At 39.9% G+C, this 17,362-nt stretch overlaps 2 protein-coding genes across 10 annotated transcripts in view; one reads left to right on the top strand and one right to left on the bottom strand.

Moving 5' to 3' along the window:
- Positions 1 to 1,632, bottom strand: part of UHMK1 (U2AF homology motif kinase 1) — a 104,173-nt gene extending 102,541 nt beyond the window's left edge. For all 9 annotated transcript variants that reach the window (XR_014248394.1, XR_014248395.1, XM_082405150.1 and 6 more), the window contains exon 1: positions 1,203 to 1,632. Coding sequence is in view for 7 of the 9 variants with exons in the window: in XM_082405150.1 (XP_082261276.1) it covers positions 1,203 to 1,470 (268 nt within the window). In the remaining 2 variants the exon portion in view is untranslated. The remainder of the gene's footprint in view (positions 1 to 1,202) is intronic.
- The window catches only part of SH2D1B (SH2 domain containing 1B), a 333,978-nt gene that overhangs the window by 250,467 nt on the left and 66,149 nt on the right, over positions 1 to 17,362 (top strand). The gene's annotated exons all lie outside the window — the stretch shown is intronic.

Genomic DNA, 17,362 nt, shown 5'->3' on the forward strand with positions numbered 1-17,362 from the left:
TGTAATTTATTTTTCCCATGAGTAAGATTTTTGGGCAACTGGGTTACTTTAATAAAATGAGACGACCTTCAACAGCGGATTACTATTCAAAGATATTAAACATGGCACAGTAATTCAAATTGTGTTTCCCAAGCACTCAGGGATGGGTGAATAGGCACTTAGGGTGCCAAGCAAAAATGATCAAAAGAAAAACCCAAATACTAAGTACTCTTACGGCAAACGTCACAACATGCAAAATCAAAACTGAAGATTGTTTCTTGATCCAAAATAGCACTCTATAATCTAAATATTAAAAGGAGAGATTGAGACTTTCAAGATGGCATTGTAACCTCATCTTGTAGAGATTCAACAACTCCTTAGGCCTGCAAAAAATTTCCGTCTTAAATACTCGGGTTATATACACCATTTAGCAACCCTTAAAAAAGAAAAGGAAAAAAAAAAAAAAGCAACACTAGTGTTAAGAAATTCTTCTCCAAATGGTAATGTTAAAAAGGTCACCTTCAAATTAAATATGGATCATGCTTGCCAGGAAATAAGACATTTCTTTACTAACCAAAGCCGTTACTAATTATAAGCTCTCTGTTGGTATAGTAACAATGAAAACTGTTTTCATATATCAATCATCAGTAACCATTACATATCTTACATTCCGAATATCTGAATCATGAAACATGGTCTTACCTGGGTAAAAGTATAAAGTGCATAGGTATAATTTTCACACTTCCATAAGGACTACTATGTAAAATTTGGGAGTCATTTCTCCCAAATCCATACTAAATATGTATCAAGTAACACCTATATGGGTTATTAGCATTGACGTCACAAGTACTAGAAATATTTCCCATTTTTCACTGGTGTGCAAAGATTAAACAATTTCCGTATAAGACATTACAATCTAGTAAAGATATGCCTCCTTTCACTAAAGAAGATGATTCTCTGTGCTAATAGGTGCGGCATTCTCCAACGAGAACTGAATCAAAACAGAATTTATTGAGCATCTACTACGGGCAAAGCAGACCACCAACTCCACCGTATTGCAGAGTGAAAGCGGGACGGGAAAGGGCCCTGGACCGGGTGATAAGGACAGGGCCAGACCCACTTGTCCAGCCTAAAAGACGGAAGACGGAACGCCAGGCTGCGAGAGGGAGTGCATGCTTGGACTGGGACCTGGGCAAGACGAGAAGGGAGACAGTGGCAATTACCGATGTTCCTGTGACCCTGCAACTGCTCCAGCGCCGCCCTCTCTTTGCGGAAACCGTACTCGGCGGCCGAGGCCGCAGCCCCGGTGGTGCCCGGCGGTAAGAACTGCTTCAGAGCGCCGGGGGGCGAGCCAGGTGTGCCGCAGCAGCGCACACGATACACCGAGGCCGAGGAGCCGCTACCCAGGCGGCTCTGTACCTGCCACAGCCGCCCGAAGGCTTCCAGAAACCGCGGCGGCTCCGCGCCCCACGCGCAGCCGGATCCCGCCATCGGTGTGGACTGAGGGCGCTGACACGGAGCTGACGCGACGCCCAGGGCAGGCCGGCAGGGCCCGCGGTCACATCTCCGCCTGCCGGACCAGCGGCTCCGCAGGGAGGGGCCTGCAGCCGCCTCACCGACTGCCGGGACCTCCGGCCGCCATGACACCGGAAACCGTAGGCGCCGTGGGGGGGTGGGGGGGTGGTCCCAGAAGCCGGAAATGGAGGAAGAGCCAATCCTGCAGGCTGAAGGAGGCGGGCCCAGAAGGGGCGGGGTCTAAACTTGATTAGAGGAATTAAGGTTTGGAGGAAGGGACTGAGGTTGAGAGATGTGAAACTTTCTTGAGTTCTCACTGATCCAGGCCCAACGTAAACCGCTTTCACACACGTCACCTGAAATTAAAACTGCCCCTTTTTCTTGTTGAGGCACCTCACCTCAGCACTGGGAACCTAGGAAAATAAAACCCCGCCTACATTTCTCATAGCCGGGATCCCAGAGGAAATACCCCAGTTACTAAAGGAAAGGGTTTAACACCACTTCCACACCTATGGTCACTAGTGGCTATAATTCTGGACGCCCAGGCCTCTGTGCTCCTCTTAGTCTACTTTGCCTGTGGCTGCCTCATCAAAAAGCATCCAGTCCCAGGCAAGTCTTCAGATGACTGTAGCTCTGGCTGAAATCCTGACTGCAAACTCTTGAGAGACCCCTAAGCTAGAACCACCTATCTAAGGCACTTCTGAATTCAATCCTGCAGAAATTATGGCAACAAATGTTTATTATTGTTTTAAGTTGCTAAGTTGTGGAGTAATTTATAATGTAGCAGTGAAAAAACTATAAACTAGAAAGGAATAAATTAATGTCTGCAAAATTTAACATTGTTGCAAAATTGCTTTGTAGACTAGTTGTATACATTTATGCTCTAATTAGCAGTCAGAGTGCTGACTTACCATACCCATATCATTATAAAGCATTATGATTAAAATTTTTTCTTTTTAATTTTATAAGTAATAAATGATATTTTGATATAGTTTTTATTTTTTTTTTGTTAGTAATGTACACCTTTTTCATACTTTTATTAGATATTTTAATTTTCTCTTCTGTAAATTTTCTTGCAAGATCACCTTGTAGATTTCCTTTTTCACTTTACTTTCCTTACTCCTATTGTCTTTCTGATTAGATCCCTTTCTTTCCATGTGGCTGGTACACGCCAGGAAATACCAGAGGCTCACTTGGAATTGCAGGCTCCAACTGTAAGGAATCTACTGTCCCTCTCTAACCTGTTCTTTCTTCTCTCCTGAACAGTATCTCTTTGCAGTGTGCTATGGATTGAATGTCTGTGTGCCCCCAAATTCATATGTTGAAACCCCAATCATCAGTGTGACAGTATTTGGAGATAAGGACTTTGAGAGGTAATTAGGTCATGAGGGTGGAACCCTCATGATAGGATTAGTGCCCTCATAAGAAGAGTACAAGAGAGCTTGCTTTCTCTTTCTGCTCTCCATTGTGTGAGGGTACAACAAGAATTTGGCAGTTTATAAAGCAAGAAGAGGGCCTTCACTGAGAACCTGACTATGCTGGCACCCTGATCTCAGACTTCCAGCCCCCAGAATCATAAGAAATAGTTGTTTAAGCCACCCAGTCTGTGTATTTGTTATAGCAACTTGAACTGACTAAGGCACAATGATTATCATAAACTTTGGCCACTTGAGGATTCCTATAATAGAACCCATTTCTTCCTGGTATTTCAAGAGACTTTGTTCTCATTTCCTTTTCTACAACCTGAAGTAAGTGGACCAACTGGTGGTCTGTCATGACATTTCCCACCTTTTCAATTCCCACATCCCCATCAATGTCAGAAGCAGCTTTAGAAGGAGGCTGAGCCAGGCCCTCTGACTGGTCCTTTTCCTATAGGTCTAGAGACCAAGCCCTGGCTTCGGAGTCAGACCTGATTTCAATCTACCACTTACTGTCTATGTGTCCCTGAGTAAACTAGCCAAACTCTATTAGACCTTGTTTACTTGGCTAATTTTAAGATGGGATGAAATATCTGCTTTGTTATAATTAAATAAAACAACAAATGTAGATTATCTTATGAAGTACCTGACACACAGTGGGCTCTCAGTAAGATTTGCTCTTTTCACTTACCTATGCTTAGACTTAGAGTGCCCACTAGAACAAAATAGAACCTTCTCATCATCTCATCATGACTCCTCCTCAGTGGACTGCAAAGATGCTACAGATAACTAACTGTGTTTCTTGACACTACTAAATATCTCCTCCAGGTATTCTGTCACCTTGTGGTATCTGAGGAACCTGGATCACACTTCTTTTCCTGTTCAAGTTTACTGCCCTTCAGATGGAGGAGGATAATGTGGTGCAGGATGCATCTTGCAGGCACTTTTGGGAAAGTCAGTGTGAGCCAGATATGACAGGGAATTCCATCACCTCCAAATATTTGAATTTGAAATCTTAATGGACTAGAGGCTACTGGTGACTCAAGAGATCTGGGAGGAACTTAAATTTAGAGGGTGCATTGGTTGCCTCTGTTACAATGGAGAAATTACAGCCTCTGAGGCCCTAGAGCCATGTCACAAAGCACTGCAGAAATAGTCTCCCAAACTCAGAGGAAAACAGAGATAGGAAGGCTTTTTTTCTCCAGGTTGTAAAACAGGTAGCTGAGAGGGACAACTGATTCACCCACCAGGTCTAATCCCAGGATCACTAGGATCACTGTCCTTGGCCAAACAGCACAAGAGAGCTAGGCAGGTCCATTGACCCTGGAGTTGCAGCAGCAGAGCCCAAGGAGAGGTAGAGTGACCTGGGGAGAAAAAGACTAACCTGTGATCAAAAGGGAGAGATTGTTTTGAGAAAATATGGAAACTAAACTTTATAGAGCACTTACTGTGAGCTGTTACATCATGAGGGATCTTTGATAAACAATAGCTCTTTATAGAAACTGTACAAAATTATTTTTTCCTATCTAGAACTCTATATTACCCTTTGAAGTTATCTTCTCAAAGGAAGCATGTCAAAACATAACAGGGATGGTGTTTTCTTCAAACTACTTTGGGATCAAAAGTCCAAAAGAATAAATTGAAGGGATATTAAAGGAGAGAAATCAACTCAGATATGCCTGTGGTGAGGTATGCCTTTTCCAGCTCTCATTCCTGTCAGGATAGAACAAGGTACTATGCTTGAAAAGAGTTTGAAAGCTATAAAACATGGTATTATTATTATTTTCCTATAGAGATGAAGGCAGCAGAAGTGGAGAAGTCACAAACAGAAGATCATGTAAGTCTCCAGCCAACTCTTGTATGAAAAATGGGTGCTTAATAATATAGGTGGGTCTAAATAGTAGAAACACTTATTACTCAAGCATTAATGAAAATCAGTCTAGTCCTGGCCTTAACATCAAGAGAGATAGAATATTCTAGAGAGAGGATTGTGGGGCCCAAATCCAGAAAGGTAGAAAAGCCTGATAGCTTGAAACCATTTATTCATTTATTCCTGACTTCAATAAATATTTATAAAGAACTACTATAATTCCCTGGACAAAGAACTCAGAGTCTGGTGAGGGAGACAGACAAGTTTAACGAGGGGAAAAAAAAAGCACAAGTGAAGAACTATGCTTAGAGCATAAGGAAAAGCTCATTATTTGAGATCGGAGAAAGTTGAGATAATGATTGTGGGAAAGTGATCTGATGAACTGAAAAATGCTGTTGACCCCAAGCTTTACCATTAAGGTGGTATGGTATCATCATCCCAAGAAGGAAGGGAAAAGAAGTCAAAGTTGGAAGAGAAAATAACTTCAATGAGAAGTGTATTGAAAAGGAGGGTCGATTTAAATGGAATGGTATATAGATGTCCTCGGTATCCACAGGGGGGTGGAGGAGTTGGTTCTAAGACCCCGGCTGATACCAAATTCATGGATGCTCAAGTCCCTTATATAAAATCCTGTAGCCCAGAGGACCTCCTCTATCCACGGGTTCTGCATCCACAGATTCAACCAACCCCAGAGAAGACTGAAAATCGTGAATGTGAAACCGTAAATATGGAGGGCAGAGTGTATATCTATCTTCAAGATAGATTTTGATTTCTTGATACACTATCCCTTGATTTGAAACTGGCTTTTAGATAATATTTAGCAGGCAGTTCTGCACTATATACACTATTGAGGAAAAGGCTAGGTAAGGGGAGGGGGTATGCCTCAATGTCACTCTTGTCAACTGGCCCCAGCAAATATTTGTCCTGAAAATTTTGACTGGGGAATGCCAAGTCAACACTTTATTAATATCTTGAGCTTAATATATTTAAAACTATAATCCTGATCTTTCTCCCCAGTCAGCCCCCAAACCCTGGCCTCATCCTTTGACTCTTATCTTTCTACCATCTTCAAAATATACTCAACCACTTTTTTTTTTTTAACCATCTCCCAGCTACCAACCTGGTCTAAGCCTCCATCACCTCTTGCCTAGATTATTGAAATAACCTCCTAACTGGTCTTTCTTCTCCCACTATTGTCCTCCTACAGTCTCTTCTCAACACTCTCAGGCTATTCATTTCACTCGCTTCCTTTCCTTTCTCTCCCAGGTCCAGCTCTTACAAAAGCCACTTTTGCAGACAGTGATGTTCAGGTGATGTGGACTTCTCAACCTCTCTGCTCTGTTCTCCACCTTCTGGTGGGAGTGTTAATGAACAGTGAAAAGGGGCTTCCCTGGTGGTGCAGTGGTTGAGAGTCTGCCTGCCAGTGCGGGGGACACGGGTTCGAGCCCTGGTCTGGGAGGATGCCACATGCCGCGGAGCGACTGGGCCCGTGAGCCACAACTACTGAGCCTGCGCATCTGGAGCCTGTGCTCCGCAACAAGAGAGGCCGCGGTAGTGAGAGGCCTGCGCACCGTGATGAAGAGTGGCCCCCACTTGCCACAACTAGAGAAAGCCCTCGCACAGAAACGAAGACCCAACACAGCCATAAATAAATAAATAAATAAAATTAAAAAAAAAAAAACAGTGAAAAGATAATCAGCCAAACCAAGGAAAATCAAAGGCCTTGATAATCCAGAAATTGCATAAACAGTTATATGTAATTAAGAATTGTCTCTAGATTCAAAAGTGTTGTGTTTTTATTCCTGATGCTGAAATTATGAAAATCACAAAAGAGAGATATAAATCATCACTTGTCACTATTTTACTTAGTATAACAAACTGCCTTAATTACTAATTTGCACTGAGCTGCATTATTATTGCTTCAAGTGCTAACAGTTTTCCTCTGAAATTTTAAGACGCTGCTTATGAATTATTATTCTGGTTCTTACAGCCTGAGCAAATTTCATTAAACTCTTTTTGCTTCATGGGTTCATGTGTGATATTAAGCTACTGATCCTTGCTATGCCTATATATGGGTACTATAATTTTAATGTTATATCTTTTAATACATTTTATATCATATTTATTCTTTTGAAGAGAAATGGATGCAGAGTGAGAGTTAGCAGTTTGAAGTTTTGGGTTTTTTGGTTTTTTTTTTTGGTTACGCTGGATCTGTATTTTTTTTTAATTTTTTTTAATACCATGCATTTTCTTTTTTTTTTCTTCTTTATTTATTTACTTGTTTTATTTTATTTATTTTTGGCTATGTTGTCCCCACTGCCGCACGCGGGCCCCTTCTCACTGCAGTGGCCTCTCGTTGCAGAGCACAGGCTTCAGGTGCACAGGCCTCAGCAGTTGTGGCATGTGGGCTCAGCAGTTGTGGCTCACAGACTCCAGAGCGCAGGCTCAGCCACTGCGGTGCAGGGGCTCAGCCGCTCCGCGGCATGTAGGATCTTCCCGGACCAGGGCTCGAACCCGTGTCACCTGCACTGGCAGGCGGACCCACAGCCACTGTACCACCAGGGAAGCCCTGGATCTGTATTATAATATAGAACAAATTGATGAGATTTTGACAAAGAAACCTAATTGGTATTCAGTGGAAAAAGATAGGTTTGTATTCTACCTACAGCCATCCCAAGCCTAATGATGAACAACAACAATCCTTAATTATGATAAGGATGAGTGAAGGATGAGGAGAACGTTTTCCTTTTCCCCAAAGCAGATCTTGCTCCTCTCTTACTAAAGCGTTCAGCCTCTCTCCACATGGTAGCAGGGCAATTTCAAGCTCTGACCCTCAGCCCATCACATAGGGCATTAACAGAGCCTACCTTAAAAAGTCAGAAAGGTAAAGGCACTAAACTTTTCTAGTTGGAGGATGTGGGGTTGGGGGAAGCATGGGGTTAGCAAATTCTTAAGGAGAAAAGTCCATAAATTAGCAAATGAAATTTCTCAAGAAGAACGTGTCTCTAATATATTCAGTAATCATCATCTAAAATCTCTGCCCTGCAAGCATTTAGCAGGCCTCAGCAGAACTGATAGTCAGGTAATACCATTTCTTTGTAGATGACGTATTAAGATATCCAGGGTGATGGTTGAAAGCCCAGGCTCTGGAGTTGTACTGTCTGGCTTCTAACCCTGGATTCACCACTTTGCCATCATGTGTGTGATCTTGGTCAAGTGACTTCTCCTAACTAAACTTCCGGTTCTTCAACAGTAAAACGTCATTGGGTTACTATGGCGAGTAAAAGAAATACTGTGTTTAAAGAGCTTAGCGTAATGGTTGCCACAGACTAAGCACGCAATAGATGTTAGTTATTCTTCTCTGGATTTCGAATTATTTACCACGTTGACCCCCAAAATGCTGGGGAGAATCAGATTGAAGAATTCTAAAACTGTCTTCCTGGTTGGGACCTACAGATGGTGCTATGACCTCATCTGTTCTATTTTCTAGAATGGTGGTAAGAACTTACTAGGAGCCCCTCAGCAAGACCCAGTGAATAAGGATGAGAGCCAGAGACGCAGATGGTGTAGTAGGCAGGAAATTAAACTGGTTCAGTGGGAAAACCTCTTCTTTTTTATCTTTGAGCCCCATCTTGAGCTGTTTTCTTTGAAATTTAGCCAGTGTGTTTTATTGAATGGGTATGCTTGATCCCTCCAAACCCCTCCCCTCCCCAAGTGATCATGAACCTAAGATATTACCCTTAAAACTATCCTGTTTTTAATGCCACTAGTATGATTTTAACTTGCCACATTGACCCTGTCAGAAAACTACATTCTCCAAAAATTTTCTCCCAAGACATGAAATCTTCATTAGTTGCTACTTGGTGGCAATAGCCACTTTCCACACCTTTACCAAAAGCAAGGATTTTTTGTAGTCTTCTGATTGTTGTTACTACCAAGGCTCTAGACAAAATTCAATGACAAATGATTTTAGTGAATTTAAAAAATCAGAAAAACTGCTGATTCTGAAACAGACACTATTAAATTAGGCAACTTTCTATAAATTCTTACTTTTATATCAAAACAACTTAAATTTTTAGACATATGATTTTTACATGTAAATTTTACTCTTTTTTTTTATAGACCATAAAGATTTCCTTTATTAGTCTTCTGTATAAAGAATTTTGCAAGCCTAAGGGAAGATACTTTCTGTGTGTGTGTTTATTTTACACATGTGGTATCGGAAACTAATGGTATAACACACCTACACATAAATTAGGCAAAAGATAATGGATATCAAAAAGGGCATGAGAGAAATGTTCTAGTAAATCAGATATAAAAAGCAAATATAATATAAAAATGGGAGAGCCACGTGAGTTACAAATTAGTAAGTTCAGGTAGGGCTTCACAAGAAACCCCTTGGTGAAACTATTGAACAGTGGCGCATTGTAGGGAACTAATGTTCAGTGTAGACTAGACATGATTCTTTTGGAAGTCAGTGCTCCCTAGCTGTTTTATTTCACACACACAAAAAATCTCAAGTCATCAGGTATTAAAATTATTATCTTATTACTTGAGAGTAAAGATGAAAGTGAAAATTTTAAGCTGTTGTAGCTGTATCATTTGCAAAATCATATGGCTTTAAAAGCTTGAAAATAACACTTCCATAAAGCCTTCAACTTAAGCTATCTGTGAAAAGAACAAACTACTTAATATCTGATGGTTTTCACTGATCAGAATAGAAATATATTAGGAGGATGGGAAATGTATTCGGTTAAGGAATAACTACATTCAATTTATTCAGCTAGAAAGTTTATGAAGATATAATTATGTGATGATATATGCTTGGAAATATTCTCCATGCTTGGTTAACAGAAATAGAACGTACTAAGTAGTACACTTGGGAGACAATGTCTTGTTTAGCAAGATATGTGAAGATACAGTGAGATGTGCCAGTTATCAATTTATTGCCTCTGATTCAAATCCATCCTTCTTTTACCTGCTTTGGGACACTGGAGCAGGACCCTGTGAACATTTCTCCATTGCCAGCTGTCTCTGTTAATAACAGAGGGCACTTGGAGGGACCCTGCCAGAGAATGGGGCTTCTCTCCCTGCTTCTGGGGTGCTTTGTTTTCCTCCTCCAGTGTGGCTGCAAGCGACATGAGAGAGGCCGGACAGAACGCACCCTCCAGTGAGTCTGTCCAGCGAATTTCTCTGTTGCCCTACAGGCTAAGCTGTGGCCGCGCTCTCTCCAACAGGATCTGAACCTCAGCCTTGTGTGGTGGGTACCCTCTTCCAAAGTCTTTGTTTCCTCCTTGGACATTCCTTCCCTTAACTCTGGAGGTGGTAGCTGCTTCCTGTATTTTCTATTCTTGTGTTCTTTAGTGTCCTATTTCCCCCTTTTAGTTAACTGCCTTTTACTACTTAATAATTCTTTATGTTAAATTTTCTCTGCTCAAATTACTAGTGTGGTGTCTGACCCCTAACTAGATCCTGACTAATGCATGAGATGAGGGAGAGGAGGCCAACTGACTGTTGAGACCAGCCTTTCTCGGTCTTCTTACCCTGGAGAAATCCCGGAAATAATTTTCAGGTCTCAAGAAGGCCCTACTGAGACATTATTAAATCTCTGGCTTACGCCATCAGGAAGGTGTAGACAATAATGGTCAATGCTCTGTTTAGAACAGAATGATGTTTTCCTGCAGATCTACTTATTTTGGTCCAATTACTACTGTATTTTTTGTGTGGTTCTCCCTCCCCACAAAGGATCACAACTCTACTGAAAGTCATTAGTGTAGATAGAGAAACCTTCCCTAAATTCCCAAAGTTTTTCCTTTGTTTAAATGCCCTTGACTTTTTTTTTTTTTTTTTTACCTAACCCAACTTGGCCTAAAAGTCTTATAATAACTTCCTACTGTGTGAGATGCTAATGAGGTGTACTCTGTGGAATATTTCCTGGGAAAGAGTAGTTTTCCACCTATTTAAAACTAAAAATTACTTTTTAGCCAAACTTTCTTGAAAAAAATAGGGAGTTAAGCTTAGCTTAACTTTTTTGAAATCAATCTTTCTTTTCTTTTCATAATTTTTAAAAATTCATAAGGCAGGCAATGAATTTTTGTTGAATAACTGACAAGCCAAAATGAGACAATTTTTCTAAAGGCAGGCTTGGTTGATTTAGTTTAAATAAAAACTACACATTTATTTTAATTAACATCATCCACAACATGACATTTTATTAACACTTATTGAATAGTTAAGCTATTAAAATCATAAGCCAAACAATCTGAAAAAAAATCTAGTTTAAGGGCTTCCCTGGTGGCGCAGTGGTTGAGAATCTGCCTGCCAAGGCAGGGGACACGGGTTCGAGCCCTGGTCTGGGAAGATCCCACATGCCGCGAAGCAACTAGGCCCGTGAGCCACAATTACTGAGCCTGCGCGTCTGGAGCCTGTGCTCCGCAACAAGAGAGGCCGCAACAGAGAGAGGCCCACGCACCGCGATGAAGAGTGGCCCCCACTTGCCTTAACTAGAGAAAGCCCTCACACAGAAACGAAGACCCAACACAGCCATAAATAAATAAATAAATAAATATTTAAAAAAAAAAATCTAGTTTAAGATACAAATTTACACAAGAATTTAAAAATATTTTCTTACCGAGTGCCATGATCTGGCTCAAACACAAATGCTGCAGTAACAAAATTATTATTTACATGATTGGTTTTCTTTTTTTGTATGAAAGTGTTATTTTTGAAACCACAAATGCAGAAAAAATTTTCCTTTTTTTAAAAAATTTTTAAAATTGTAGTTGATTTACAATGTTGTGTTTTGTGTTAGTTTCAGGCATAAAATTTATTTCTTTAATGTCTAATCTATGCTAGATTTTTTTTTTTTTTTGCTAAACAAATATTTAATTCTCAGTTGAACTTGAGATAAGCATGAATGGATTTCATTTTTAAATGAAATGAGATCATTTTTTTATTTGTGGTGACCTATATGAGAAGGAAATCTAAAAAAGAGTGGATATATGTATATGCATAACTGATTCACTTTGCTGTACAGCAGAAACTAACACAACATTGTAAAGCAACTATACTCCAATAAAAATTAATAAAAAATAAATAAAATAAAATAAGATTATTTTTGTCCCTCCTCTTGATGCTTGGCATACCAGAAAAAACATTCTTACCCATGTAAGTAGTTGAATACTGCAGCAAAATGTTTATTGTTTTTCTATGAATGGCAAGATACCCTTATTTTGCCAAAATCCAAAACTTGTCTAGGGGTCAGACAGTACATCTCATCTTTTGTGTGTGATCAGACTGTGGATCACAAAGTACTTTCTCTTCTCTCAAGCCAAGTACAGAAGATTCAGGGGGAAAAAAAAAAAAAGTTTCCTCACCCAGTCATCCATTTGGATTGGAAAAAAGAAAAAAAACTGTTCAGTTTTTTCTCTAGTACTTCCAGGTCATTTTTAGTAAGACTTGAAACTCGCTGGTTTCTTCTAATCCCAAGCAACAGTGAAAACAGTGTGAAATTTCCTTTTACAATGTGATTTTTCCAAAGACTCAGTTTCCTTTTAAATACAAGAATCTTGGGCTTCCCTGGTGGCGCAGTGGTTGAGAATCTGCCTGCCAATGCAGGGGACACGGGTTCGAGCCCTGGTCTGGGAAGATCCCACATGCCACGGAGCAACTAGGCCCGTGAGCCACAACTATTGAGCCTGCGTGTCTGGAGCCTGTGCTCTGCAACAAGAGAGGCCGCGATAATGAGAGGCCCGTGCACCGCGATGAAGAGTGGCCCCCACTTGCCGCAACTAGAGAAAGCCCTCGCACAGAAACGAAGACCCAACACAGCCATAAATAAATAAATAAATAAATAAATAAATAAAAGAATCTTGTCACTTAAGTCCATACATTTTCTTCAGGGCCTTACAGAGACTTAATTCACCTTGCTCGTGGGATCAAAAATGTCTGCTAAGAAGGCTAGTTTCTGTAGCCATTCTTCATCTTCAAAGCACCCAGCAAAATCTGGCCTCCTGTTTTCTTGAAAGGGGTCCTGCAATTCACCTTTCAGCTCAAGCCCCCTGTTGAGAAGTCTTCCTTTGCCAGCCACCAGATATCTGTGTGTAGCAGGAGACTTATGTTCTTTGTCTGGGTGTTTACTCAGGCTTTTAAACATTTTTGAGTGAACAGGTCTCTGTTTAATAAAGTTAAGCATTTTTGTAACATCACCATAAGTTTTTGTATCATCTCCAAGAGTTTTTCAATAGCACCTCTCTTTGAAGAAGGCAGTCTGCTGTGATAACATCAGCATTTTTTTTTTTAAACAACAAAGGATGAAACCTCATGTGGAACCAGCCATCGATGGGACACCACTAGTTATACTTGCCAATAGAGTGCCTCCAAGATAACTATCTTTTCTAGACACAAAGACACTTAATATTTCCTGGACTTTTCTTGTTTTGTTCTACCCTTTGCAGCAGAAAATATTTTCTTAAATATATCATTAAAAAATCTTACAAGTGCTACAGCATATTAATTTCTGAAACCTGTTAACTCATCAACTTGGATGAAGAAATTCTCATTCTTCAGTTTTTTACACAAAACCTCTTCAGTATCATGTGACTTGTCATTACTATGTTGATTTGTTGTACTGTTTGAGAGTGGAACCTTCTCAGTTTCTCATACTACATGCGGTAGACGGAATAATAGCCCCCAAAGATATCCCTGGAAACTGTGAATGTTAACTCTGCTGGGCCTTCTTATCACCTTCTTCTCTGTATCAACTCTCCTTCTTGTCTCCCTCTTACAAGAACATGTGATTGCATTTAGGGACCACCATATAATATGAGATAATCTCCTCATCTTAAAATCATCAGTCATGTTTGCAAAGATCCTTTTTCCAAAGTGACATTCACAAGTTCTGGGGAGTAGAAGTGGACCTATTTTTAAGAGTGATTATGAGCCTACCAAAACGGTCTAGGACAACTTGGATTACCAGCCCATGTAAAACCCATTGATAATCAGCCTTTACTGTAAAGATGAACTTCTTTTATGTCCTTTATTGCACCAGTGCAGTGAAATTATTCAAATGACTGTAATTTTTGTTACTGACCTCAGCAGAACTTTCCACAGGCCTAGGTCTAAACTCTTACTCTTTTATCTTATGACTCATCTTCAAAAATTGTCATGTGATCATTGGTCGTGTTGGTAAAACATAACTGTTAATATAATATAAAATGGAAGGGTATAAAAATATAACTAAATGAGAAAATTGCAAGAAATATGAAAACTTTACAATACAATTTACTTCCAACAGATAATCCATATTTTGCAATGTTTACAACAATAGCAAAGCTGCAGGGAACAGCTGAGTTGTGACACACCAAAATTCCTTCTTTAGAACGAAAATTTCCCTGTGATTCTCTATTATGCTAGTAGAGTTTGCTCACCACTTTTAAGGCAGTTGGTGGCTTGGTGGCTTATAAGAGGAGGTTGGGGGGAGGCAATTTGGAAAGGAGAGGCTGACATCATCAAGCCTACAGTCCTCCCTTCCATGTGGTCAGCACTCACCAATTACCACATTGAAAACCAAGAATAAGTCAATTTAATGAACATGCTCTTACTGTGAGCCAACCATTGGGACCAAAAGACCTCTTAATGAAATTGCTAGTAGGGCTGTTGGGTCACCATCCCTCACTGTAAGCACTAGTACTGAGCAGCACATGACATACAAAAATGATAAGTTTTCAATCACAATTTCTTGCTGAAGCCACATGTGAAGTTTTCATGGAACCTGGTTGTAAACTCTGATTTAGATTTTTGTGACTACAAGAGTGAAATAAGCCAAGAACACCTGCTTTTTATTTTTCTTTCTTTAAAATACTTATATGTGCTAGGCATTGCTCTGCACACTTTATGTATTGATACATTAACTAACTTAATCTTCAGATCCACCCCTTAAAGTGGATATACAATTACTGTCTTCATTTTACAGATGAGGAAACTGAGGCATTAAGAAGCTAAGTCACTTGCCCAAAGTTACACAGCTAGCTTACACTGGGCTCTGGTAACACTAATGATAAACCAATTTATTCCAATTTGTGAATGACCAATCCCCTTAAGTCTTCTAGAGATGTAAAGATGATTTTCTAATATGTAAATTAAATGAAGAAGTATTTTGAAGTAAAATTATAGATTAAAATATAACATATATAGAAATATGTCCAAGTTGTGGGTATATAGATGAATGAATTTTCACAAAGTGAAAACACCCAGGTAAGTGACACCCAGATCAAGAAGATATTTTCACACGCAGTTCATTTGGCAGTCCACTTATCTTCTTCTGTTCCTAGTTCTAGGTCACTCCATTTTTTCAGTCCATGAGTTAGGTAGCCAAGATAGAAGCCACTGGTCTTCATAGTAATGAAACCTACCTCACAGGTCTGTGTATGAAAGCACTTTGTAATCTGTGTGTTCTTTGGAATCTTCTGCATACCACAAAAGCTTAAACACTTTCTAAAGGCTCAGCTCCAAGTTCTCCTCCACCACGAAATTTTCTGTCTTTGATGATGCCATCCTGCCAGGGTCTCCCCTCTTTAATCTTTTGCAGGACTCTTGCTGATATTATTCCATTGATATTCATTCTATGTAGGTTTTTATATCTATGCTCACATGAATTGCCAGGGATGGAAATGTTTCTTATAGCTGATAATAATAGACACTCAAGAAATATCTGTGGGCTTGTCCATTATATATTCACCACCCACTTTGCTTTGGGTATACAGGGAGGGAATGAGTGCTGTTATGGACTGAATGCTTGTGGCCCCCCAAAATTCATACGTTGAAACCATAACCCCCAGTGTGTTGTATTAGGAGACAGGACCTTTAGGAAATAATTAGGATTAGATGATGTCATAAGGATGGAGCCCTCATGCATGAGATTAGTGCCCTTATAAGAGTCACAAAAGCTTGCTTCCTGTGCTCTGCTCTCTACCATGTGAGGATACACCAAGAACCTGGCAGTCTACAACCCAGAAGAGGGCTCTCACCAAAACCTGACTATGCTGGCACACTGATCTCAGACATCCAGCCTCCAGAACTGGAAGAAATAAATTCCTGGTGTTTATAAGCCATCCAGTTTATGGTATTTCATTACAGAAGCACTAACTGACTAAGACAGATGTCAGGAAGGACTGGGACACCAAATAGATGTTTGCATGAGGTTTATAGAACAAGATTATTGACTGCACTAAAATTTCAGGACCCACTGGTGACTTCTGCCTGACATTTTCCATGTGCAATGAGTTACAGTCTCAGAAATTACCAAGCAGTGATGGAACTGTATGGGAGCTTTTCTATCTTTTTTTAAAATTGTAATTGACATATAACATTATATTAGCTTCAGATGTACAGTGCAATGATTTAACATTTGTATATATTGAGAAATGATCACCACAATGTCTAGTTAACATCTGTCAACACACATAGTTACAAAAAATTTTTTTCTCTTCCTTGTGAGGGAGATTTTTTTTTTAAACATCTTTATTGAAGTATAATTGCTTTACAATGGTGTGTTAGTTTCTGCTTTATAACAAAGTGAATCAGTTATACATATACATATGTTCCCATATCTCTTCCCTCTTGCATCTCCCTCCCTCCCACCCTCCCCATCCCACCCCTCTAGGTGGTCACAAAGCACCGAGCTGATCTCCCTGTGCTATGCGGCTGCTTCCCACTAGCTATCTATTTTACATTTGGTAGTGTATATATGTCCATGACACTCTCTCACCCTGTCACATCTCACCCCTCCCCCTCCCCATATCCTCAAGTCCATTCTCTAGTAGGTCTGTGTCTTTATTCCTGTCTTGCCACTAGGTTCTTCATGGCTTTTTTTTTTTTCCCCTTAGATTCCATATATATGTTTAGCATACTGTATTTGTTTTTCTCTTTCTGACTTACTTCACTCTGTATGACAGACTCTAACTCCATCCACCTCATTACAAATACCTCCATTTCATTTCTTTTTATGGCTGAGTAATATTCCATTGTATATATGTGCCACATCATCTTTATCCATTCATCCGATGATGGACATTTAGGTTGCTTCCATGTCCTGGCTATTGTAAATAGAGCTGCAATGAACATTTTGGTACATGACTCTTTTTGAACTATGGTTTTCTCAGGGTATATGCCCAGTAGTGGGATTGCTGGGTCGTATAGTAGTTCTATTTGTAGTTTTTTAAGGAACCTCCATACTGTTCTCCATAGTGGCTGTATCAATTTACATTCCCACCAACAGTGCAAGAGTGTTCCCTTTCCTCCACACCCTCTCCAGCATTTATTGTTTCTAGATTTTTTGATGATGGCCATTCTGACTGGTGTGAGATGATATCTCATTGTACTTTTGATTTGCATTTCTCTAATGATTAATGATGTTGAGCACTCTTTCATGTGTCTGTTGGCAATATGTATATCTTCTTTGGAGAAATGTCTATTTAGGTCTTCTGCCCATTTTTGGATTGGGTTGTTCGTTTTTTTGTTATTGAGCTGTGTGTGCTGCTTGTAAATCTTGGTGATTAATCCTTTGTCAATTGCTTCATTT

The sequence above is a fragment of the Balaenoptera borealis genome, assembly GCF_965194805.1.
Source record: "Balaenoptera borealis genome assembly, chromosome: 1".
NCBI lineage: Eukaryota > Metazoa > Chordata > Mammalia > Artiodactyla > Balaenopteridae > Balaenoptera > Balaenoptera borealis.